Here is a 25,231-nt window from a genome sequence, read left to right as displayed (position 1 = left end):
CCACCACTCTGTTACAGGCTACTCTCTGTATAGAGGGTTCATTGGGATGCAACCGACGGTCCTGAGCACCAGCCAAGGTTGTTGTTGTTGTTGTTGCCTATCACGTGTGTGGCTCCTACTCACGATGATGGATTGGCCAAGAAATGGGTGGATTACAGTAAAAGCTTGTTAATTCGAACCGCAAGGGGAAGCCGCTTCAGTTTGAATTAACGAAAGTTTGAACTAACGAAAGTGAAAGAGAACAACAGTACACTGCGATTTGGAAGCAGTAGGGCATGTCAGAAATTTAATGCTTGAAAACGTCCATGATCGTAGTCTGCCTTTTTTCCTTGAAGGTGACAGCTAGCACTTTTTGCTCTAACGAGCAAATGTGGCGGAAGGCCTCCTCTTCGCCTTCTTCAAAACTGAAGAAGAGATGGGCAGCATTCCATCCAGCCATGACCTCCACAGCAGAGGGCCGCACTGGCGCTTCGTCTTCCTCTTCCTCGTCGTCACTGGCAGCGACAGGTTCAGCGCTTCTGACCTGAGAAATTATGTCCTCATCTTTCAGCGCACGACACACCACTGCACCCTCGTCCACGTCGACATAGTCAGCAAAGGAGATTTGCAAAGCCCCCAAGATTCGCGACGGCCAAGAAGTCTTGGAGGTCAATGTAGAATGAAGAGAAGGCAGCCGCCGCTGCCTTCTGGCCGACACTGCGCCGGTTATGTTTTTTCCGATTTTGCCTTCTTTCGCCGTTCTCTCTATTCCAGAGGCGACGCAGCCTTGTGTGTAGGCAGTATGCGCGTTCCTCTGGCCGTGTGCCAGGTGCCAAGCCGCTGGCTCTATGGCGCGTAGTTCGAATTATCCGTGGCAGAACCTTCTCGCATTCGAATTAACAGGCTTTTTTATGGATAGACTTCTGTGGAGCTTGGCCGGATCAAATCGTACAGTTCGAATTATCCATAAATTCGAATTATTGAAGTTCGAATTAATGAGCTTTCACTCTATTCCAAATTAATATGGAGCATAAATTTCCACATAGCTATGTAATTAGCATTGAATAAAATAGAATTACCTGTTGAAATAAAATCAGGAAAGTCATATCGAATGAGTAATAATTTACAAGTACACTGTTATCGCTAGGCGAACATCTTCCTCTCCCCTCTCTTCGCCCGAGTCCCACTACTGCTGGCGGCACATACCCAAATCATCCAAGACTTTCACGCTTGTAACAATAATAATGTTTTTGTAGATATCAAGTTTTTTATTGTTGTTTTTGTCAACTGGCAGCAAAAGTGGTGCTTTCTAGAATTTGTATGTTTTACCTAATAAATTTTTTTGTTTGGCAACATATGTTTTTGGAAAGAGCATTTCATTATGTATAGTATGCTATGCTGCAATGTGTGCTGGAATATTATTTCAAGTGGTAAATAATTTTTTTCCTAGACTAAAAACGATCATTTTCTCGTGGTAATGCAAGAGCCAAGCAGCTTCCAGAGTGCTCAATCACCACCACTGTCAGCCAGTGGGATGTGCTGCGAATGAACACATCGCTGACCGAGTTGCTTTACGCCTCACTGCCCTCCAGAAGGAGCACTGTCATCGCTGCTGCTGGGGACTTGACGAGAAAAGAAATTCTGAGTGTGACGTGTGCACCGGCAGGGCCTGTCTGGTGTAATGAACTATTGTAGAGAAGAACCACTTCCAGCTTATTGTCTTAACTTAAAGCATTCCTTTATTGCTATCCGTTTGTTTCATCGTGTTTGGCCCGCATAGTCATTATTGTTGAGTGCTTCGTTTTCCGTTTGCATCAAATAAAGACCGAAAATGTTGTGTGCACATTTTGGTGTCTTTTTCTTGTCACTGCATAATACAGTAGCACACACAGTGAAGAAATATATGTGCATCCAGCTTTTCAAAAGAACAAACAAAGCATGCTGTAAAGAGAAGTTTGTAGAACCCCATTATCGTCAATGAAGGCTCAGAGGTTGGCATCGCACAACGCTTAGTAAAGAATATTGTCTCAGTTCCCGCAGTAACAATGAAATCCACGCACTGCCCCTGACAGGAGCACGCTTCCCGATAATGCGGCCAGCGCGCCGCCATAGCAGACGACACGGTTCAAGACAACGCTCCTCGAGCATCTGCACCTGCGCAAGCTGCTGCCGCCACTCAACTGCAGTGCTCGCCGCATCACAATGCAATGCGCTCCGAGTTTTCTCTAAGTGGGAAACGGCCTGTACGTTGCTGAAATGTGTGACCAGTCCCTGCCAGTGACGTGCAACAGGGTCATGAAACAATCTCAGGTCTTTGCCTCGGAAGCAGGAATGCCCAAGACAAACTTGAAAGCCAACAGGGCTTGGGTATGGAAGAGGGTTGGTTTCTTGCTTTGTCTGCATGCCAGCGTGTGTGGGAAGCTGCCTGCCACGTACGAGGAGAAAGTAGTCGCATTCCATGGGCACTTCCTCAAGCTGCATGACTCGCGGCAATACTTTCTCGGCCAGACTGGCAATGCCGGTCAGACTACCGTCTATTTCGATATAACAAGTAACATGATGGTGAGCGTCAAAGGAGCTCGAGAGGTGAAACTCCTCACAATTGGAAACGAAAAGATGCTGTTTACTGTCATGCTCTCGTGCTTGGCAGACGGCAAACTTCGCCCATACCTTGTATTCAAGTGAAAGACAATGCCATTAGAAGCATTTCCAAAAGTGTAGTTGTGAGAGTCAGTGTGAAGGGCTACATGACTGATGACATGGAGGTAAAATGGTACTGCCCGATGTGGCTCCTGAGGCCCATGGCGTCCCTCAGAAGTCGCATTCCCAACCTTCTTGTGTTGGACTTCATTTGAGGCCACCTCACAGCCAAGGTGAAAGCAGAGCCGTGGAAAGAATACAAATATGCTGGCTGTTTGATGGGGCAGCTGCAGCTATTTGATGTCAGCGTGAACAAGCCTTTTAAGGACCTGCTCCGCTGTGAGTACACCAAGTGGCCGGTGGCAGAAGACCGCGATTACGTCAACTGGACTTGTCAAAAGAGCCCCCCTGACGGGTCTGGGTGGTTGGGTGCTTTTGGCGTGTGTGGCTGTTCTACAAGGTGTCGGGGTGCGGTCGTTAGCCAAATGTGGCATTTCGCTGGATGACGACGTGCTGTGGTACCGTAGCAGCGATGACGATGGCAGCACTATTAAGGACGATGGCACAAGTGAAGGCGAGTAGTCCAGTGACCATGGCAGCTACTAGTAAATTTTTGTTATGGAATGTGCCCGTAGGTATGCCTTTTTTTGTCTGCCGGACACACACGATATGGGGTAATCGACTTAAAATCGTGTAAATATGTACTTGGAAAAGCCTCAGAATGTGTTCTGACCTCACATTGGGAGATGTGGCTGTTTGTTAAGAGTTTAAGACCATTCGCTGCCAACACCATCATGCTTAATGTACTAAACATCACATTGGATACCAGGCCTCAGCAAATTGGAATGATTTATTAGAAAAGCGGTTTTACCATTTCCGTCTCGTTCGAAAAGATTTCTCCGATGCATAAGAGAGGCAGCCGAGACTGAACTGTTTGGTGTACCTCCCTCCAGACACAACTAGTGAATTCGTGATAAGTGCTGAACGTTTTCTAATTTTCTTTCTTTTTTCCACACTACTTTTAAGTGCTGTTCAATTCCGCCAAAAATATATAGTGTATCTAGCTGCGTTCATGGCCGCTTGCAGACGGGAGACTCTGAAACCAGGATGTTAGAACCATTGAGAAATGCTATGCCATGCCACCTGCCTCGATCATCAAAACCCGTATACTGCTGATAATTCAAGCATGTTTTCAGGTGTTTGAGATATACTAAATGGACTTAAACTGACTCTACTGACATGCCTTGCACTGACTTTCTAGTGAGAGCCCCTCCCCCTCCCCCCCCTAAAAAAAATTGTAGTGCTAAAGGAAGAGAAAAAGTGATGAGAAGGTTTGCAGTAGCACGCAAACAATAAGAAAAAAAAATAACGCAACGACAACAGTTGCAAACTTCACATACAGATGTTCATCAAGTAAAACAAAAAATAAAGTCGTAGTTTGCGTCCAGTTATTTCTTCTACATTTGCACTTATATTCGTTTTCGCGGGTTTCCGTTTGTACTCCTGTAGATCACGAGCATGTATTTGCAACTGTGAAAGGCCGTCGGTACACCTGTAGTGTTTGCCGGGCCGAGTTCACGGCCACCTGCGCACGTGCGATTCTGGAACTGTGAGGCCAGAACCATTTAGAAATGGTTCTATATTGAGTTACCCATCGTGATCAGGAAAACACATCTATCGTGGATACATCAAATAAGTTTTTAGGTGTGTAGGGCCTTCTGGGCTGTACTTGTCGGCCGTAAGGTAGCCTCACTGCCTATAGGATTATCTGACTGAGCTATGTGGAATGCTGGGTTGCCATAGTTTGAAGTTCGAATCCTATAAGTTTTTTTTTTTTTAATTTGTAACAAGCTTGTAATTTGTATAAGCTTGAAATTTACCTCCTCCAGTGCACTACATCTGCAAGCTTGGAGTGGCGCCTGACACCGGCAAAAGTTGCCGAGAGCGAGTGGGGCTATACTAATCCAGGTACACCCAAATTAGGAAGGCCCACTAGGCTTCAACAAAGACACTCCCTTACCAGAACAGGAATTGGCCTCCCTGGTGCAGTATTCAGCCACTACCTCCCAAATGAAATGATCTCCTCAACGAAATGGCCCTCAGTCCCTAGTGGCTGCGGAGCACCTGACCAAGGCAGTCGTCAGACCTGTAACGCAGCAACGGGTGCTAAGAATCGCTGGGTCCAGACAGGCTGCCAATGGAAACTGACTCTTGCAACGTTTAACACCCGAACCCTCTCGAGTGAGGCTAGCTTAGAAGGTCTCTTGAAAGAACTATCAGACATTGTTTGAGATATTATTGGCCTTAGTGAGATTAAAAGAACTAGTGAGGCTTACACATTGCTGAATAACGGCCATGTCCTCTGCTGTAGAGGTCTCCCGGATAAGAAGCAATACAGGGTAGGATTCCTAATCCATAAAGACATAGCGGGCAACATTGACGAATTCTGTAGCATCAACGAGAGGGTAGCAGCAGTCGTAATCAAACTCAATAAAAGCTATAGCTCGAAAATAGTAAAAAACCTACTCTCCAACGTTCAATCACGACGATGAGGGATCAGATCAGTTTTATGAAGATGTTGAATTAGCGATGAGAAAAGTGCAAACGCGGTATACAGTAGTAATGGGGGACTTCAATGCAAAAGTGGGGAAAAAGCAGGTGGGTGAGCAGGCAGTTGGCAACTACGGTGTCGTTGCTAGAAACGCTAGAGGTGAGATGCTGGTAGAATTCGCAGTAAGGAATAAGCTGAGAATAATTAGCATTTTTTTTAGGAAACGTAGCAACAGAAAATGAACCTGGAAAAGCCCTAATGGTGAAACAAGAAATGAAATTGATTTCATACTTTCTGCCGATCCCAGCATAGTGCAGGGTGTAGAGTTAACAGGGAGGGTAAAGTGTAGTGATAATAGGTTAGTGAGAGCCAGGATTCACCTCAACTTGAACAGAGAAAGAGTAAAATTGGTCAAGAAAAAACAGGTCAACTTAAAGGCTGTAGGGATAAAAGCAGACAAATTTAGGCTGGTACTTGCAAACAAATATGCAGCCTTAGAACAGAGAGATGATGACATAGAGGTAATGAATGAAACCGTAACGAGGCTAACTTCAGAGGCAGCAATGGTAGTGGGAGGCAAGGCACCAAGACAACCAGTAGGCAAGCTCTCCCAAGTAACAAAGGACCTAATAAAGAAACGACAAAAAATGAAAGTGTCCAACTCAAGAGATAAGATAGAATTCGTGGAACTGTCAAAACTGATCAATAAGGCGAAAATAAGTGATACTCGAAACTATAACGTGAGAAAGACTGAAGAAGCCGTAAAAAATGGACGCAGCTAGAAATCAGTGAGAAAGAAACTTGGCATAGGACAAACCAAGATGTATGCACTAAAAGATAAACAGTGTAATATCATCAACAATCTCTAAGATATGGTAAATGCAGTGGAAGAATTCTGTACTGACCTTTACAATACCCAAACGACTCAGGAGCACTCTATTCGAAACAATCGTGAAGGGTATACAGAAACTCCTCCTACAACTAGACATGAGGTCAGAAAGGCCTTGCAAGGCATGAAAAGGGGAAAAGTGGCAGGAGAGGATGGAATAACAGTCGATTTAATCAAAGATGGAGGAGACATAACGCTAGCAAAACTGGCGCCTCTCTATACGAAGTGTCTATCGACTGCAAGGGTCCCAGAAAACTGGAAGAATGCAAATATTATGCTAATCCACAAAAAGGGCGACGTTAAAGAACTAAAAAAATTATAGGCCTATTAGCTTACTCCCAGTATTATATAAAATATTTACCAAAATCATCTCCATTAGAATAAGGACAACGCTGGACTTTAGTCAACCAAGGGAGCAGGCTGGCTTCAGGAAAGGTTACTCTGCAATGGATCACATCCATGTCATTAACCAGATTATCGAGAAATCTGCAGAGTATAATAAGCCTCTCTATATGGCTATCATAGATTACGAAAAAGCATTTGAATCAGTAGAGATATCAGCAGTGATAGAGTCATTGCATAATCAAGGAGTACAGACCGCTTACGTAAATACCGTGGAAAATATCTACAGAGATTCCACAGCCACCTTAATTCTACACAAAAAAGTAGGAAGATACTGCATACTGAAAAGATTTTGCGCCAAAAAACAATGCGCAAAAGAAAGACGACGACACCGCGGGCGCTACTTCAACTGTTTAATGAGGGTGAAAGCACTCGACATATATAGCCCCTCCAAAACACCGCGCACGCATACAAGGCTACATGGAGGAAAATGTCTTATCGGAGTAAGTGGGATAGAAACTTCAGCTCAGCCTCGTAAAGTAAAACCGATGTATCACGAACGCAGTTCGGACCCGCTTTCTTGATGCAGAAGGCTTCCAAAGTTTCACGTGATATCTGATGCCTGCCTCTACCCAAAATCCTCGCATCGCGGAACCGTGGAAAACAATCGGTGCAAGCCCTGCAGTGATCCACAAGTCGCTCACCTTCATTATTTTTTATACCTTTTGCATGTTCTCTAAGCCGGTCGTTCACACAACGCCCCGTCTGTCCAATGTAGGATTTCCCGCAGGACAGAGGAATTTCATATACGACGTTGGTGTGTTGTTTTTTGGTGTGAAATCTTTTCGGCATGCAAGATCACCAACTAGCCCAGCAGTTAACTCTTCTATAGGAAGATACCTATAAAGAAAGGGGTAAGACAAGGACACACAATCTCTCCAATGCTATTCACTGCGTGCTTAGAAGAAGTATTCAAGCTATTAAACTGGGAAGGCTTTGGAGTAAGGATCGACGGCCAATACCTCAACAACCTTCTGTTTGCCGATGACATTGTTCTATTCACCAATAATGCAGACGAGTTGAAACAAATGATTGAGAACCTTAACAGGGAGAGTGTAAGAGTGGGGCTGAAGATCAATATGCAGAAGACAAAGATAATGATAAATAACCTGGCAAGGGAACAAGAGTTCAAGATCGCCAGTCAGCCTCTAGAGTTTGTGAAGGAGTATGTTTACCTAGGTCAATTAATCACAGGGAACCCTGATCATGAGAAGGAAATTCATAGAAGAATAAAAATGGGGTGGATCGCATATGGCAGACATTGTCAGCTACTCACTGGAAGCTTACCATTATCATTGAAAATGAAGGGGTACAATTAGTGCATTTCACCGGTGCTGACATATGGGGTAGAGACTTGGAGACTGACCAAGAAGCTTGAGAACAAGTTAAGGACCGCGCAAAGAGCGATGGAACGAAGATTGCTAGGTATAGCGTTAAGATGATCTTGGATTGTAGCGCGAAGTAAACACGGACACAGAAAGGAGCAGACAGGACGCTCGTCCTGTCTGCTCCTTTCTGTGTTCGTGTTCACTTCACGCTACAATCCAAGATCATGTTACCGTACCAACTTGCCCAACTTTCTATCCTTTTGCATAACGTTAAGAGACAGAAAGAGAGCAGTTTGGATCAGAGAGCAAACGAGTATAGACGATATTCTAATTGACATCAAGAGAAAAAAAAAAAATGGAGCTGGGCGGGTCATGTAATGCGCAGGTTAGATAACCGTTGGAACGTTAGGGTTACAGAAAGGGTACCAAGAGAAGGGAAACGCAGTCGAGGACGGTAGAAGACTAGGTGGAGCGATGAAATTAGGAAATTTGCGGGCGCTAGTTGGAATCAGTTGGCGCAGGACAGGGGTAGTTGAAGATTTCAGGGAAAGACCTTCGTCCTACAGTGGACATAAAACAGGCTGATGATGATGATGGTGGTGATGATGATGTTTAATAAAAGATGGGATGCATGTTTGGAAACTTTGTTACCATTATTTAGCAGCAATGATGTTTCTGTCATTCCAATGAAAAAAATTGAGCCCTTACATATTAATTTATGTGCAACTTAAGTGGAGCGCATACAGTTATCTCTCGGTAATTCAACTTTTCGCTAATTCGAATGCAGAGGAACTCCCCAGTGAAAAACCACACTTGCTAGGGAAGAAAAGCTTGATTAGTTTGAATGCGAAAGCATACCGCTTTCGTTAATTTGACCTCTGCCGGTGTGCCCTCGTATGCTGCAGTAGATATTAAGGCTTGAAAATAGAAGAAATTTGTGACCTACATCGAAAAGAAGTGGAGGAAGAAGGTGTGGTTGTCTAGAAGTGACACTTTTTGCGAAAATTAATGCCTGTCAGCTTTCGTTACATATAATTATTGCTCAGGCATTGTGGTTTTCGGTGTTTGTGCAAATTAGTGCAGGCTTTGAACCTCAAGGCACCAAAATCCACTATAATGCATCTAATGCAGTTGGCAGGGCTTCGTAAAGCTCATATTTGGCCGTACTTGTTTTCTGTTTTTCTTTTCCTCACACCCACACTATATTGTGTTCACCATTGCACCACCCGTTTGTATTGCAGGACGTTGAGATCGCATATTGCCGCTCCCTGTCATGCCCCACCCAGTGGCCGCACTATCCAAGCAGCAGGGTCTTCGGCCAGCAGATGGTGCCATCAGTGATGAGATTTCTCTGCTTTTGTACAATGTGTAAAAAAGAAGACTAATGGCCAGCATCTTTACATATGCATAGTGTAATGAAGCAGACGTGACTGTTTTCTGGAAAGCAAGAAAGAAGACCGTGATTACGCCTGTCCTGCTACTGCAGTGCCTTTCAGGATTTGTCATCCTTGAAAATAAACCTCCTTATAATAAGAATATATTAACAAAAGGTGGCAGGGATTTCAGGAAGTCAAAGAATAGAGCAGGCAATCTTTTTAGCAAAACTGTAACCACTGCTGCGAGTACAGAAATAATTCTAGTCTGTGATGTTTGGGACCGTATCTTGTAACAACTAATCATGTTTTTTACAATGTCCAGAATGTACTGCATGGCCCCTTAAGGGCAGGCACCATATGGCACCCTAAATGTCATATGCCTCGATGTTCTTAATTGGAACAGCACTGTTCCGTTTATGCTCGTCCAGATCACAGGATGGCACTAATTGGGTCCAAACATTTTGATTGTGTAATTTTTGGCTCAATTGAGACAGTGAAATGATGCTCATAAATAGTATGTCAAGAGCACTGTTTCCTACTATACATATATTGCATCAATGTGCGCCATTATAAAAGACAAGATTCATTGAGTGAAATGTCATGACATTCTCTTTTTGTTATCTTTGGGAACAAGATGCACTTTTCTATATTGTACACAACCTATATCAAATGCACATATCTTTACATCCTGCTTTAAGTTTAGGAGATGATTCAATAATCCCATTACCTGACCTGCGTAAATTCCTAGACGACACTGGCTTTTTGCACAAAATATAGACTAACACAGCCTTTCTCCTCATAAATAGTATTGTAAAACACCTCGTGTTTGGCGCAGCAGAGCCTTAGCCGCTCTTGCGCCACTAAACCACATTTTAGTAAGGCTAAACTTCTTTGTGTGTTCGATAACATGAGATATCGACTCTCGTTATAACGGACCCTGATAATCCACCGAAAAACGTCCGTTTTACCCGAAGTCTGTCATGTTTGAAACGCCTCACTTACGAAACTTTCATTGCGATGTCTAACAACTTTGTTGCAAAGAGTGAGTGATGAGCGTCCAAAGTAAACAAACAAGAAGTCACAGTTTCATCCAAAAGGCTAAGCATCGATTGCGATAGCATATTAAGCAAGATAAGCGTGGCAGCAGCAGCAGCAAGTGAATTGACCTTCATGCTCTCTCGCGCTTCAACGTAAACTAAACGTCAAAAGAACAGCACATATGAAGCTGCCAGCACTGGGTGCACTTTGTCCACATCACAGATTGCTCTCAAGATACAGTGGCCACACCATTAACAGCAGCCACCAGAGTAGAACTGCCCTCTTTCCCTTGCCTCCCCCCCCACCGTGCCTCCTGCGCATGAAAGATGGCACGCTTTCGCTCTGCTTTCCTCCCTCCTTCGCGCACAAGATATTGAGCTGCGATCGTTGGCTTACCCTCGCAAATCCGTTGCCAGCCCGTGTCGACACAGCAAAAGTCCATTTTATACATTCAATTTTTACAAGAATTGCCACTAATTTTGTCCGCTGTAGCCAATAGTCCGTTGTAGTGCGGTCTATTGAAAGCGAACTTCGTTGCATTAATAAAATAGGTAGAACAAACTAAGGCTGAAGTATGGTCTGTTATATATGAAAGTCTGTTGTACGCGGGTCCGTTGTAACGAGCATAAACTGTATTTGCTGCAACATGTTGGCCGGCCACACTTCACAGCAGGCTAAAGGCAGTGGGCTGAAATCACTGTTTATTTAATGAAGCTATCTAAGCAGATGTAAACTAACATAGAGCCCTCCAGCAGAGCATTCTTACTCCACTTACCCATTGCTCTGTCATGTGAAAGTCCTGTCTGATGACTCTCTTTTATGCGAATTGTTTTTCTTTTTCTTTGCATAAAGTGTGCTTAACTGTAGTGCTACCTTTCTGTGGCCAAATGTTCAATTTATTTGCTGCTTTTTTTTTTCTCTCTTTTTGCAGACAAAGAAGTATGCTGACGTTATAATTCCGAGGGGTGCTGACAACGAAGGTCAGTGGCTTTGTTGATGTCCTTTTTAGTAAGACTGTGCTTCTCTCTACACTGACCATTTGAAGCATTTTCAGGCATAAGGCATGAACGAACGATAGAGACAGTAAGACCTTCCAACTGCTTTTGTGTTGCAAAGTTCAGTTCAAATCAAATCAAATCAAATTTATTTCAACATACCACTGATGCTGAGGACCGTGGACAAAAAGCCAGCAAGGCTTGACGTAGTCCATGGTCCCGTTTTACAGGCAGCAACAAATACAACAAAGCATGAGCACAGTTAAATACGAGAGAAATTGGAAAAATAAGATTTCCACACTAATAACTGTGAAACATTTTTCATGGTACCTATGAGCAAGTATTACGAAAAAGTAAAGCATACATGATGAGTAATTCTCATAAGTACAGCTAGTCATGAATACATCACAAAATACGCAAGAAATAATTTTTTAAAAATGCAGCACTATGTACATGTCTATTATAAGACACAATATATGGAAATATTTCTTACAGTAACATATACAGAAGATAGTTCAACGCAATGAGTTGGCAGGCTAGTTGGTGCGAATCCATAATTACTTTGTTTAGCACAAAACAACGGACACAAGAAAGACGACAGGACTGCGCCTTGTCCTGTCGTCTTTCTTGTATCTGTTGTTTTGCGCTAAACAATATAATTATGTATACAGAAGAATTTGATATGCGCAGTACAAAAAATAATTATACGAGAATTGCACCTTTTTAAAGAACCTTCAAGCATCTATATACATATTTGCTAAGTATATGTTTATTCTAGCACAGAAATAAGCATTACGTTATGTTTGCCTTGTTTAAATGGTAGGGTAGTCGAAAACGTAGCATTTGATAAGTATAACTTGTTCTAGGCTTCGGTAGTTCCCATATTTCAGAACACCTTGTACTGACCGCCTTATGTTTTGCTATCAAGTTGGAAATACATTTTAGGGTGTCATTATTTTTTTTAATACTGATTATATAATTTCGTATTAACATGTTTTCATAAGTGTTTGGTATTGACAGCAAATGCAGCTCTTCAAATAGAGGACTAGTATTCGTTAAGTAAGGGACATCTAGTACACAATGTGCGGCCTTTTTCGGTATTCTGTGCAGTGCATTGATGTTAGAAAGCACTGTAGTGCCCCAGACAAGATGACAATAGTTTATATATGGTAATAACAGTGATTTGTACAAAAGAAGTTTAATACTTTCTCGAAGAAAAAAACGCAACTTGCATAGTGTTCCAGTCACTCGAGAGAGCTCACCCATTACCATTTCCACGTGAGCATTCCACGACAAATGTTGCTCAAATATAACTCGAAGACACCTAATGGAAGGAACAATAGGCAAAATGTAGTTGTTAAGCTGTAAAAGGCTACAAGTATCAATATTTCGATTTTTTGGCCTGAAAAGTACAGTTGAGCCCACTTATAACGATACCGGTTTTAACAATTTATCGGTTATAACATTGAGAAGCCACTGCATCGTCAACTTTTGTATGTTTCCATGGTGAAATAACCAGCTTACTACAAAATAATTCATAGTCAGCATCCTACTACCCTTCCCCTTACCGAACCACATCGTACATCCTGTCGTCTTTGTAATAGCCACAGCTTTAGGTGCATATTTGGCCGAACCATGGCTTTTAATTCATCAGCGCTTCCGCGTGCCATAAGCTACTGGAGTGATCTTCCTGATCGCATCGTTGCCATATATGACTCTACAGTCTTCAAAGACCAAGTACTGCTCTGGTTTTCTTCGCTGTTTTATTCACTGCCTTGTACTTTGTTAGTCACCCTTTTCATCATTCATTCATCATCAGCCTGGTTATGCCCACTGCAGGGCAAAGACCTCTCCCATACTTCTCCAACTACCCCGGTCATGTACTAATTGGGGCCATGTTGTCCCTGCAAACTTCTTAATCTCATCCGCCCACCTAACTTTCTGCTGTCCTCTGCTACGCTTTCCTTCCCTTGGAATCCATTCCGTAACTCTTAATGACCATCGGTTATCTTCCCTCCTCGTTACGTGTCCTGCCCACGCCCATTTCTTTTTCTTGATTTCAACTAAGATATCATTAACTCGCGTTTGTTCCATCACCCAATCTGTTCTTTTCTTATCCCTTAATGTTACACCTATCATTCTTCTTTCCATAGCTCGTTGCGTCGTCCTCAATTTAAGTAGAACTCTTTTCGTAATCCTCCAGGTTTCTGCCCCGTACATGAGTACTGGTAAGAAACAGCTGTTATAAACTTTTCTCTTGAGGGATAATGGCAACCTGCTGTTCATGATCTGAGAATGCCTGCCAAACGCACCCCAGCCCATTCTTATTCTTCTGATTATTTCAGTCTCATGATCCGGATCCGCAGTCACTACCTGTCCTAAGTAGATGTATTCCCTTACCACTTCCAGTGCCTCACTACCTATTGTAAACTGCTGTTCCCTTCCGAGACTGTTAAACATTACTTTAGTTTTCTGCAGATTCATTTTTAGACCCACCCTTCGGCTTTGCCTCTCCAGGTCAGTGAGCATGCATTGCAGTTGGTCCCCTGAGTTACTAAGCAAGGCAATATCATCTGCGAATCCAAGTTACTAAGGTATTCTCCATTAACTCTTATCCCCAATTCTTCCCAATCCAGGTCTCTGAATACCTCCTGTAAAGACGCTGTGAATAGCATCGGAGAGATCGTATCTCCCTGCCTGACGCCTTTCTTTATTGGGATTTTGTTGCTTTCTTTATGGAGGACTACGGTGGCTGTGGAGCCGCTATAAATATCTTTCAGTATATTTACATACGGCTCGTCTACACCCTGGTTCCGCATTGCCTCCATGACTGCTGAGGTTTCGATTGAATCAAACGCTTTCTCGTAATCAATGAAACCTATATATAAAGGTTGGTTATATTCCGCACATTTTTCTATCACCTGATTGATAGTGTGAATATGGTCTATTGTTGAGTAGCCTTTACGGAATCCTGCCTGGTCCTTTGGTTGACGGAAGTCTAAGGTGTTCCTGATTCTATTTGCAATTACCTTAGTAAATAGTTTGTAGGCAACTGACAGTAAGCTGATCGGTCTATAATTTTTCAAGTCTTTGGCGTCCCCTTTCTTATGGATTAGGATTATATTAGCGTTTTTCCAAGAATCCGGTACGCTCGAAGTCCTGAGGCATTGCGTATACAGGGTGGCCAGTTTCTCTAGAACAATCTGCCCACCATCCTTCAACAAATCTGCTGTTACCTGATCCTCTCCAGCTGCCTTCCCCCTTTGCATAGCTCCCAAGGCTTTCTTTACTTCTTCCGGTGTTACCTGTGGGATTTCGAATTCCTCTAGACTATTCTCTCTTCCATTATCGTCGTGGGTGCCACTGGTACTGTATAAATCTCTATAGAACTCCTCAGCCACTTGAACTATCTCATCCATATTAGTAATGATATTGCCGGCTTTGTCTCTTAACGCGTACATCTGATTCTTGCCAATTCCTAGTTTCTTCTTCACTGCTTTTAGGCTTCCTCCGTTCCTGAGAGCATGTTCAATTCTATCCATATTATACTTCCTTATGTCAGCTGTCTTACGCTTGTTGATTAACTTCGAAAGTTCTGCCACTTCTATTCCAGCTGTAGGGTTAGAGGCTTTCATACATTGGCGTTTCTTGATCAGATCTTTTGTCTCCTGCGATAGCTTACTGGTATCCTGTCTAACGGAGTTACCACCGACTTCTATTGCACACTCCTTAATGATGCCCACAAGGTTGTTGTTCCTTGCTTCAACACTAAGGTCCTCTTCCTGAGTTAAAGCCGAATACCTGTTCTGTAGCTTGATCTGGAATTCCTCTATTTTCCCTCTTACGGTCAACTGATTGATCGGCTTCTTATGTACCAGTTTTTCCGTTCCCTCCTCAGGTCTAGGCTAATTCGAGTTCTTACCATCCTATGGTCACTGCAGCGCACCTTGCTGAGCACATCCACATCTTGTATGATGCCAGGTTTAGCGCAGAGTATGAAGTCTATTTCATTTCTAGTCTCGCCGTTCGGGCTCCTCCACGTCCACTTTCGGCTATCCCACTTGCGGAAGAAGGTATTCATTATCCGCATATTATTCTGTTCCGCAAACTCTAGTAATAACTCTCCCCTGCTATTCCTAGTGCCTATGCCATATTCCCCCACTGCCTTGTCTCCAGCCTGCTTCTTGCCTACCTTGGCATTGAAGTCGCCCATCAGTATAGTGTATTTTGTTTTCACTTTACCCATCGCCGATTCAATGTCTTCATAGAAGCTTTCGATTTCCTGGTCATCATGACTGGATGTAGGGGCGCAGACCTGTATGACCTTCAATTTGTACCTCTTATTAAGTTTCACAACAAGACATGCCACCCTCTCGTTAATGCTATAGAATTCCTGTATGTTACCAGCTATGTTCTTATTAATCAGGAATCCGACTCCTAGTTCTCGTGTCTCCGCTAAGCCCCGGTAGCACAGGACGTGCCCGCTTTTTAGCACTGTATATGCTTCTGTTGGCCTCCTAACTTCACTGAGCCCTGTTATATCCCATTTACTGCCCTCTAATTCCTCCAATAGCACTGCTAGACTCGCCTCACTAGATAACGTTCTAGCGTTAAACGTTGCCAGGTTCATATTCCAATGGCGGCCTGTCCGGAGCCAGGGATTCTTAGCACCCTCTGCTGCGTCGCAGGTCTGACCGCCGCCGTGGTCAGTTGCTTCGCAGCTGCTGGGGACTGAGGGCCGGGGTTTGATTGTTGTGTTCATATAGGAGGTTGTGGCCAAGTACTGCACCAGGGTGGGCAATCCTGCTCTGGTGAGGGAGTGCGTTACCGGTTCTGGTCACTGGGATCAGGCCGCACACCAGGCCTGTTTATGCAATTTTATCAACACGCGGATTTTTTTTTTAATCCGATGGAAAATTGCGCGGCACCGGGATTCGAACCACGGACCTCTTGCATGCAAGGCGGGTGTTCTACCTCTACGCCACCGCTGCACCTGCACCTCTCTCCCGTCACCCTTTTAGCCACCATTTAAATGTTCCTTCAGAGATTGCATATACTGTGCAATATTTTGCTGGCCTTATATTTGTAGGTTTATACTTGTCATTACTTCTCTGCGTCCTGTGAAACTGTTACCCATTGTATAATGATGCATGAGCTGCTTTTTTTTTTGTGTCCTTCAATTTCTGTACATGCCCCCCTCACACAATAGTCCTATTTGGAGCCTGTGAGTATTTTGAATAAATAAATAAATAAAAGCCCTGATTCTGCATTATCGGTTATAACGATCAAGTCTGGCTGCTGGGTGTCCGAGCTGAAAGGTAGTGAAATGCAAAATCCTTGAAAAGAAAATGAGAAATTCGAAGGCCGCTGCACAATGGCTCGCTGCTCCATCAGTCGTCGCGCGCTCATTTTCCAGCCTTCTCTGCGCGCCTCTCTGCACCCTTCCATCCCTGCAAACACGAATGGGCTGCGCCCAAATTTTTCTTAACCCCATAGAGGGAATATTTATTTATTTATTTGATACTTGCTTCGCCTTTGCAGGCATTACAGCAGGGGAATACATAAATATAAGCATCATATTTGAGACCAATAAAGAAACTAATTACACAGAGCGTGGTAAAAATCATTAGAGACAATGGATACAATCATAGGCGAAAGATCATCCCACTCTCTTATACATCTAACAAAAAATGAATAGCACGAGACGTCACCTTTAAAGGAAAATTCATTTACTTTGAGACTGTGGTCCCTTCTTTGGGATATGTAGGACGGCGCTTGGATATACTTCTGGGTGTACTTGGACGCAAGGGTAAGAAATGGCCAAGCATGTTATATTCCTGTAGGCTATGGGCAACAAAAATTTTGAAAAATCCAAAGGCAGCTAAATTTCCCCTAGTTAAATCTTCTGGTTCAAAAATGGGTACAACTTGAGGTGTCCAAACATTCTATCTATTTCTTTGATTGATTTTGTTAGCTACAGCACCCAATAGTAGGGGGATAGTGCAGCATACAGTGAAACCCTGTCAGTACATACCTGGCAGGAATGCAGGATAACTATGTACTAAACGGTAGTGTAGTAAAACCCTGTTGATTCAACCCTGGTTAAATTAGAAAATCGGATAATTCTGGCTCGTCCTCTAGTCCTGGCAGGCATATGAATTATTCTATGCAGTAAAGGTCTTGTTAATTCAGACGTATTTGGCTGCACATCGGTTAATTTGAACAACTCATGGAGCTTGAGGTGTGCTGCAAATGTGTGACGAAACGAGCAAGAACGGCACTAGCGTCCAACCGAAGCGACAAAGTGGTGGAGTCCGTGTCGCCATAATTATTAGCGAAGCTCATAAGTGAATGGCAGTGATGCCGGAACACTTCATACCTATTTGTGCGTTTAAAGCCTTTATTCTTGCGCTTACTGCCGCGCATAACACCACGTTGGCTGCATGCCTTCATAACTGTGTAGTCACCATTCATGATCAGGTAATCATGAATTTCTCGCTTCAATGCACCTCCAACACTAAACGCATGGGAAGACAGCACACCCACGCCATCTCGGCACACCCACTCTGTGGACATGCGGCAGCCAGATTGCCTGTAAAACAGGGCGTGCAGCCTGCATATGCGTTCAGCCACACTAAAAGTAATTCACAGCCCTGGCTGCGTTTGAAAAGGAGAGGCTCGCCAATCTGCCCACCCTCCTCCTCCCTCGCTTGATCATGCTACTGCAAGCTCACTTCCATCCCCATTCCTCTTGCTCACCCGAGAAAATGGTGCTCATCTGACCACCCTCGCACTCTTTCACTTGCACCCAGAGAGTACAGTGCATGGGTGCAATAGGATCTTGTTGCACTTTAACTTTATGGCACTGCTTCGTCTCGGCAGTTGCTCTTGGTCATGCATTGTGCGTTCACAAGCAGCCGCTTGTAATTTAACCGTTCGACTGTTTGCAGCCGTGAAAGTTTCCATTTATTGCCTCGGCAGTCCTTTGCAGTGGCAGTGAAATTTTTTTTATATTGAAATCGTGTATAAATACACTTGGTTCTATTGAGGTTGTAAATGCAGGGTGTTCTATGGGCTGGAAGTTATAAAAAGGTAAATACTTTGTTATGTCGATGATCTTGTTATATTGAAGTTTATTATATCAGCGTTTAACTGTACTGCCAAATGGATCAGCGGGGTGTTTTGGCATTTTTTCTGCCTCTTGTTTTATTCGACCCACCAAATAATTCGACCAACTACGTCACTTCTGTCAGGGTTGAATTAACCACTTTGCTTCCACCTATTCAACAATCTGCTATGCCTGGCGTTCTATGGCACTTTTTCCCGCTTTGTTCAGCATGTTCCAGAGTGTAAGAAAATCGCTCTAAAATCTGCTGCAGACATTGCATTTGCAGAATGTCTGGTTTATGTTAAAAAAAGACAAACTGGTGGGCTAGTTGGTATTGCATGTTAATAGTTTTTAGCGCAAATAAACGCAAAACATGAGAGAAGGCACATGTGACACATCACTATTGTTGGCAAAAGGCGTCCACATCAGACGCAGTAATAAAGTTTAAAGGGAGTGTAAAAACATTTATAATGTGCAGGAACCACGGAGTGCATCTTTGCATTTATTGCACTCAGAAAACCTCTTTGAATATTTTACTTATCCCTTGAAAACTAAGCGCAGCAGCCTTGAAAGATTCTGCTGCGCAGTGTTACAATGAGCTCACTTAGAAGCCTGTAGGCTTTCTTTGAGCCTTGTACTCCGTTTGCAACAGCTACAACAACTGAGTGAGGTCTGGCAGGCGGGTAGGTTTCAATTATTTTATTATCAACTCCTACTGAACATGTGGACAAGTATGTTCATCTAGTGTGCAAAGCCAAAAACAACTAGAAAATAGCCTGCAGTGTGCTGTCTTCTTTGAAAAACCTGTCACAACATCCACCCTAAAGGTGGCCAGCTACCTACACTTTGGGTGCAGTGCTGGCCGTGAAAGTGGATGGGTTAACAGTAGTCGACTGCACGAAATTAAATGCAACTAATACATTACTTGGTGTGTCCATGATAGATAATAAAAAACAACATTGGAATTAAGATTAATACAATAATATACAGACTAATACACTATTGCAAGGTTACGAAAAAGCATTGAACAAGAAAGGTAATTTGCACTGACATAACTAAACACAGTGTTAGTCGTCAATGAACAAATGTAACAATAAATTTTCAAATACAGATGATGTTGCTGTGACAATTTCATAGGGTAGTTCATTTCAATTGTGCAATGTCTTCTGCAAGAAAGAGCACTTATCACCTGTATTCTTGTACTCTTGGTGGATAATCTATTCTGGGTGATATTTGATACAAGAATTCATTCTTAGATGTGTCTAATATCCATTGGTAACAACACTTCTTATTGTCGTAGCAATTCATGGACACTCCAGGAACACTTTCGCCATGGCTGCAACTGCCATGAGAGAGGAGCACGCCACTGGTGCACCACCACAGCCGCCCTTTCACATTTCAAGTGGCTCTGTTTGTTCACAAACGGCACTGTTCCAAGCGCTGAAAGAAATGGTTCCTAGAAGGCACTGCAACTTTCTCATTGAAAGTTTTGGCCTCAAGTTAAAACTTGCAAAGTTGGTTTATTAATCCTGACTAATTATGCCATTGAACAGAATACAAAAATTTGTTTGACTCGCTCCATACAGTAGCCAACATCATGCACTTGGTCATGTCCTCCTAGCATGCTTCGGCATATTTTTAAACCTTGCCTTAAGTTAGGTAAGACACACTGTGTATTAGTGAGCATACTTTTTTCTACATCCATTGTCTACCTACATCGTGACTGCCTTATAATGGAGTGAGTACTGTGTTGTGGCCATGAAACAGCGAGATAATGTTGTCTTCACAAAAGCATTAGGCCATTAAATGTCTCTGCTGTCAGCCGATTCTAGTGCCCTGCCGTGTGAATCCAAACTGTGGTGTCCAGTTTGTTGGCTTCACCGGAATCACAAAAACATTGATTGATCATGACAGATATGATGATCATGATGAATATGATGAATAAAGTGTTGTTATTGATACAAAACAAGATTGAAAATCAGTACCGTACAAACTTTGTGGCCTTGCTCTGTGTTTCCTCTCTGTTGTGGTTGATGTCATTGTGCCTTTTTCAAGATGACATATAGTTTGACACCAACTTGATGTTTTAACAGCATGAACAGATGGAAGACATGGAAAAATAATGTGTAATAAAGGACGCTAACCACAGAATAAACTTGAAGAAAGGACCTTTTGGCTCTCCTGATGTTCACAATCTTGATTGTGCAGCAAAAAGATTTTTTCTTCAATATCTTGTGTGGTTAGCATTCTTTATTACTTATTTTTATGGTTTTTCCCGACCAGGCCGCCTTCTGTCAAAATATTGACATCAAAACACTGAGAAGGCACAAACAAATTTGTGGATTGTGTGAAACTATGACTTTTGAGCAACTTGCCCATCTGCGTATCCGTTTAGCACCCACTTGCTTAACAACGGCAATCTGCAAATCCCTGCAGTTTCACTCACACTGGGCTCTTTCTCACCCCTTTTCGCAGTGGCCATTGATTTGATTGTGCAGACAATTCAGGAGCTGCTGCACCATCACCACGGGGAACCCCTGCCAAGATCAGGCTCCTCCTTAGCCAAGCACCCCCACTGACCTGACTGCTGGGATTCTTGCTTTTTCATGTGGCAAAGGTTATAGAGTGCACACTGTACATTTAGCGTAATGTTATTGATACGATAAATACAGCAATGGAGTTCAGACTTTTGCATGCGAGTTCTTTGTGCATCTAAGAGGGTTACGGTGCATCGAGTATTCGTGAACGTACAGTAGCATTTAACCAGTGCGAATTTTTGTGTGCACAGTGGCAACAAATAATTTGCCGGCAATTGCAAGGTTTGGCAACCCATGGCACCTGCTCTCTAGGTGCATGGAAGTGTAACCACAGCTTCATTAATAACTGGCTCATAGAATCAATGGATACATCTATGGGCTTGCGCAGTGATCTTAGCACATTTTTTAGCACTGATTTTAGCACATCAACTATAGTGCTCTACCTAAAGGCTCTACCTAACCATCATTTTGATCATATCTGTTGTCTTAAATACAACTTGCTCCAAATGCACAAAATCGCTTGTGTGCAATGTCCCTGCTTCAGTGCCAGTCTCTATTGTCTAAAGTTGGTAATGTTACGCTTGTTTGTGGATTCCTGCGGAAAACATGTTAGACATGGAATCTAAAGTGGATACTAAGTGCAAACTACATTGCACAGCAAATGTTGCTGGGCTTCCTGCATGATGAAAAGTTGCATTCGCATTTATGTATTTTTTAAATTTCTTTCCTATGACCTAAGGCAGGCCTTCCTCATAATAAAAAAAAGCTAGCGACATGGGAAGATTCCGAACAGGCATTTTTTTCAACTTGCGTGTTGGTCATCATTATAGGCAGTGTTTCTACACTTCTACCGTTTTATCAACATGACTTTTTTACCCTGAGCAAAATGAGATGGACACCAGAAAAATGTCACATGTCAACTTATAGGTTGATATTGTTACGTGAAAGCACAATAGGGAAACCATTTACCGGATGTATTCACAAGGGTAGTAAGCACTGGGAAGCCAGCCATCATCGAGTAAAGCACATCATCGTCATCAGATCAGCAGTGGCCAGTTATGGGTATGTCCCACTAAATCCAAGGGTTGACATCATCATCCTCGAGTAGCATGTAGCATGATCCCTGGCAGCAGAAGCGCTGGCCCAGCACCACTAGGCACCCACAGTAGAGGAAGGGTGGTGGCGTTTGAGTCTCGAAACATGGACGACGTGGTCGGACTGGCATACATAATTTTGTACATTAGGTCACACACTTGTCGGAGGACAACAAACACTGACACCAAGGACAACATAGGGGAAATTACTTGTGCTTAATAAATGAAATAAAGAAACGATAAATAAATGGAAATGAAAGTGGATGAAAAAACAACTTGCCGCAGGTGGGGAACGATCGCACAACCTTCGCATTTCGCGTGCGATGCTCTACCAATTGAGCTACCGCGGCGTCGTTTCCCCATCCACTTTATTTTGTATTTATGTTTCCTAGTAGAACCCTCATCATTTGACTACACTGCCTATAATGATGACCAACACGCAAGTTGAAAAAAATGCCTGTTCGGAATCTTCCCATGTCGCTAGCTTTTTTTTATTACGAGGGAGGCCTGCCTTAGGGCATAGGAAACAAATTTTAAAAATACATAAATGCGAATTCAACCTTTCATTATGCAGGAAGCCCAGGAACATTCACTGTGCAATGTAGTTTGCACTTAGTATCCACTTCAGATTCCATGTCTAACATGTTTTCCACAGTTTCTGTTATGGAAAAGAAATCCACAAACAGGCGTAACATTACCAACTTTAGACAATAGAGACTGGCACTGAAGCAGGGACATTGCACACAAGCGATTTTGTGCATTTGGAGCAAGTTGTATTTAGGACAACAGATATGATCAAAATGATGGTTAGGTAGAGCCTTTAGGTAGAGCACTGTAGTTGATGTGCTAAAATCAGTGCTTTGTCTGGCAGGCAACAATATGATCTCAAATCATATTAATATATATTTTTGAAAGATCACTATAATCTCTTACAAGGTTACTGCATAAACTTTCATTACTGCTGGATTAGTATTAGCTTAATCCTGTCGTATTCTTGTTATCATTGTAGTATGTCATGTATGCAGGGTACTCAGGCACGCTCAAGTGAAATGCGTCATTACTACACTAGGAAGAGAGGCTTCTGGAAGAAAGACGCACAAATAAAACATCCGGCAATCTCCAAGTAATACTCTATTGATTTACAATGGTGTCTCTGTTGGCGCTTCATCTTTTGAAATACACTGGTGAAAAAGTGTACAAGAAAGTCGCAGTTTTGCCTGGGAGGCAAAGCGTTGATTGCAAACAGCTATACACAGTAAATCAGTAGTTTAGTCAGCTGTAGAAAGTGCTGTAAACATTTGCTTACTAAATAAATCAAAAAGCATGGTGTCAAGTGGGCGCACACCAACATCAACACACCTCACTCGATCACTGTGGACATTTGCTGCCAGAAGGCTGGCGTAAAGAAGAGTGACAGACATGCACTCAGACAGGCAGTTAAAAAATCCTGTAATCATCTTGTGGAGCATAGCTTTCCCAATGAGTTACTAAAGATAAAGAAAAGTGGCTACCCTGAGCGCTTGGTAGTAGGAATCAGCGTAAAAAAAAGAAAGAAGAAGCCCGTGAACCACCAAGAAAAAAGAAAAAAGGCTGACCTCAAGAAAGCAGCTGTAATACCACACTCAGATAGTATTTCACACTGAATTAAAAAGATAGGTCAAAGACATAGTGTCACTTCTGTTTTCTGCGCCACACAAGTTTAAGGGATTATGCAAAGCAGCAAACGATAATCGGGCGGAGAAGGTGCATGGTACCAGAAAGCACAAGGACGCATTTGCGCAATGTGCGGAAAAAGTCGAGTAGCATATCCCCTGCGCTGAACTTGTCAGACTGGACGCTACAACGAACGTCTCTACCCGTGTCACACGGGCGTTTGGAAGGCCTTCCAACCAATAGTCAGTTGACTCAAAGGTCAAGTTCGAGCTGCTACACGGGCGGTTTCGAACGGAGCACCCTGCAACTCTATCGAAATCTCGATGGCCTTTGAGCAACGGAAGCGGAAACAGCGCGAACATGCCCTTTCGTTCACAGTGTGCACGTACTCGCGGTTAGAAAGAACAAATCAAACCAAATGCTCTAAAAATACTATATATGAGTGCCATTCATTATTCAATAAAGTGTTTTTGCCACTTGACATGTGCGAACACACACCAAAATGGGAGCCGCATCGAGCGGCGCAAACGTTGCCGCAGTTTCGCTACTCAACAACTTAAAAACTAAACATATATGTATGGCAATGTATAAACAAACATAAAAGAAATTATAGTATATTTAAATGGTTTCAATGTTGCTTACCTTTTCGTGACATGAAAACGAAAATAAAGATCCACATCGCCACACAATTTTGCGAGAAACGCCTGAACCACTCAACGGCCTTTCAAAAGTGCCGTGTAGCAGCGCGACAACTCCTTTGAGTCGATAGAGTTGTGGCGTTTCAAAGGCCGTTGACTGGAAGGCCTTCCAAATGTGCCCGTGTGACACAGGTAACACCGATGTGCATGCAAACAATTGCAGGGAGTAGGCAATCTTGCCGCGCACTGCAAGCGATGCTCATGCGCACCAGTTTTTAATGAAACCGGTGAAATCGAGTTGCTTGCACATGGTGGTTAAAAGGATATCAGGGAGATCAAAGAACTACTTTTCATTATCACAGAAAAAGAGGAATGAATCAGCACGCCTGTATTACAGCTCATGCAAGCAGAAACTGCATTCCTACGATCCACACTGACCCGCGATTATGTATGACTGGCTCACGGAGGCATCGGCGGCTGTGGTTTATCTTGTATTTCTCGAGTGCTTCCTTTCCTTTTTAGAGCACAGCTCTTTGGCACCCGTTCCCGTGTTTCGCATCGCCGTTAACCATGCCGTAACCAATGTCATCATCCGTGCACTGCTCTAGCTGTGCGCGCTCCTGCTGCCATCTCTCGCACGCGGCGCGAGTCTTGCTCTCCCCTTGTCCTCCAAAGACGGATCACGTGTTCTTGCCTATCCTCTCGCCCCATAGAGTTTCTCACTACATTACCTAGAGGGAAATCTGGCGCTGCTGCGCTGACCTGAATAAAGCCCCTCAATTTTCCAAAAGTAGCGCCATTCTTAGATCTTTCCGCCACCCCGCTCACCCTGGCGCCTCCTCCTCCACGCTTCCTGTCGCCCCAGCCTCCTCCGCTCCCCCATTGGCCAATCTGTGTCACGTGGAAGCGGGCGCCGCGCTTTTGTATATCTTTTTCTTTCCAGCGCGCAGCAGGCGCCGCGCTTTTGTATATTTTTTCTTTCCAGCGCGCGCCGACCTCCATT

At 43.3% G+C, this 25,231-nt stretch overlaps 1 protein-coding gene across 6 annotated transcripts in view; it reads left to right on the top strand.

Annotated features, from left to right (window-relative positions):
- Window positions 1-23,064, top strand: part of Uck (Uridine-cytidine kinase) — a 139,700-nt gene extending 116,636 nt beyond the window's left edge. For 2 of the 6 annotated variants that reach the window (XM_072285887.1, XM_055065024.2), the window contains 3 exons: window positions 9,031-9,117; window positions 11,135-11,183; window positions 20,782-20,998. In XM_072285887.1, coding sequence (XP_072141988.1) covers window positions 9,031-9,117; window positions 11,135-11,183; window positions 20,782-20,885 — 240 coding nt within the window. In that variant the 3' untranslated portion in view covers window positions 20,886-20,998. Of the gene's footprint in view, window positions 1-1,429; window positions 1,817-9,030; window positions 9,118-11,134; window positions 11,184-20,781; window positions 20,999-22,962 lie in introns of those variants that run through there. The other 4 variants (XM_055065023.2, XM_050168462.3, XM_055065026.2 and 1 more) reach the window with 4 other exon arrangements.
- The last annotated feature ends 2,167 nt before the right edge of the window (window positions 23,065-25,231 follow it).

This window comes from Dermacentor andersoni, chromosome 1 (assembly GCF_023375885.2).
Source record: "Dermacentor andersoni chromosome 1, qqDerAnde1_hic_scaffold, whole genome shotgun sequence".
In the NCBI taxonomy this organism is placed as follows: Eukaryota; Metazoa; Arthropoda; class Arachnida; order Ixodida; family Ixodidae; genus Dermacentor; species Dermacentor andersoni.
Note: the sequence above shows the minus strand (reverse complement) of the source record. Positions and strands in the feature narration are given on the sequence as shown.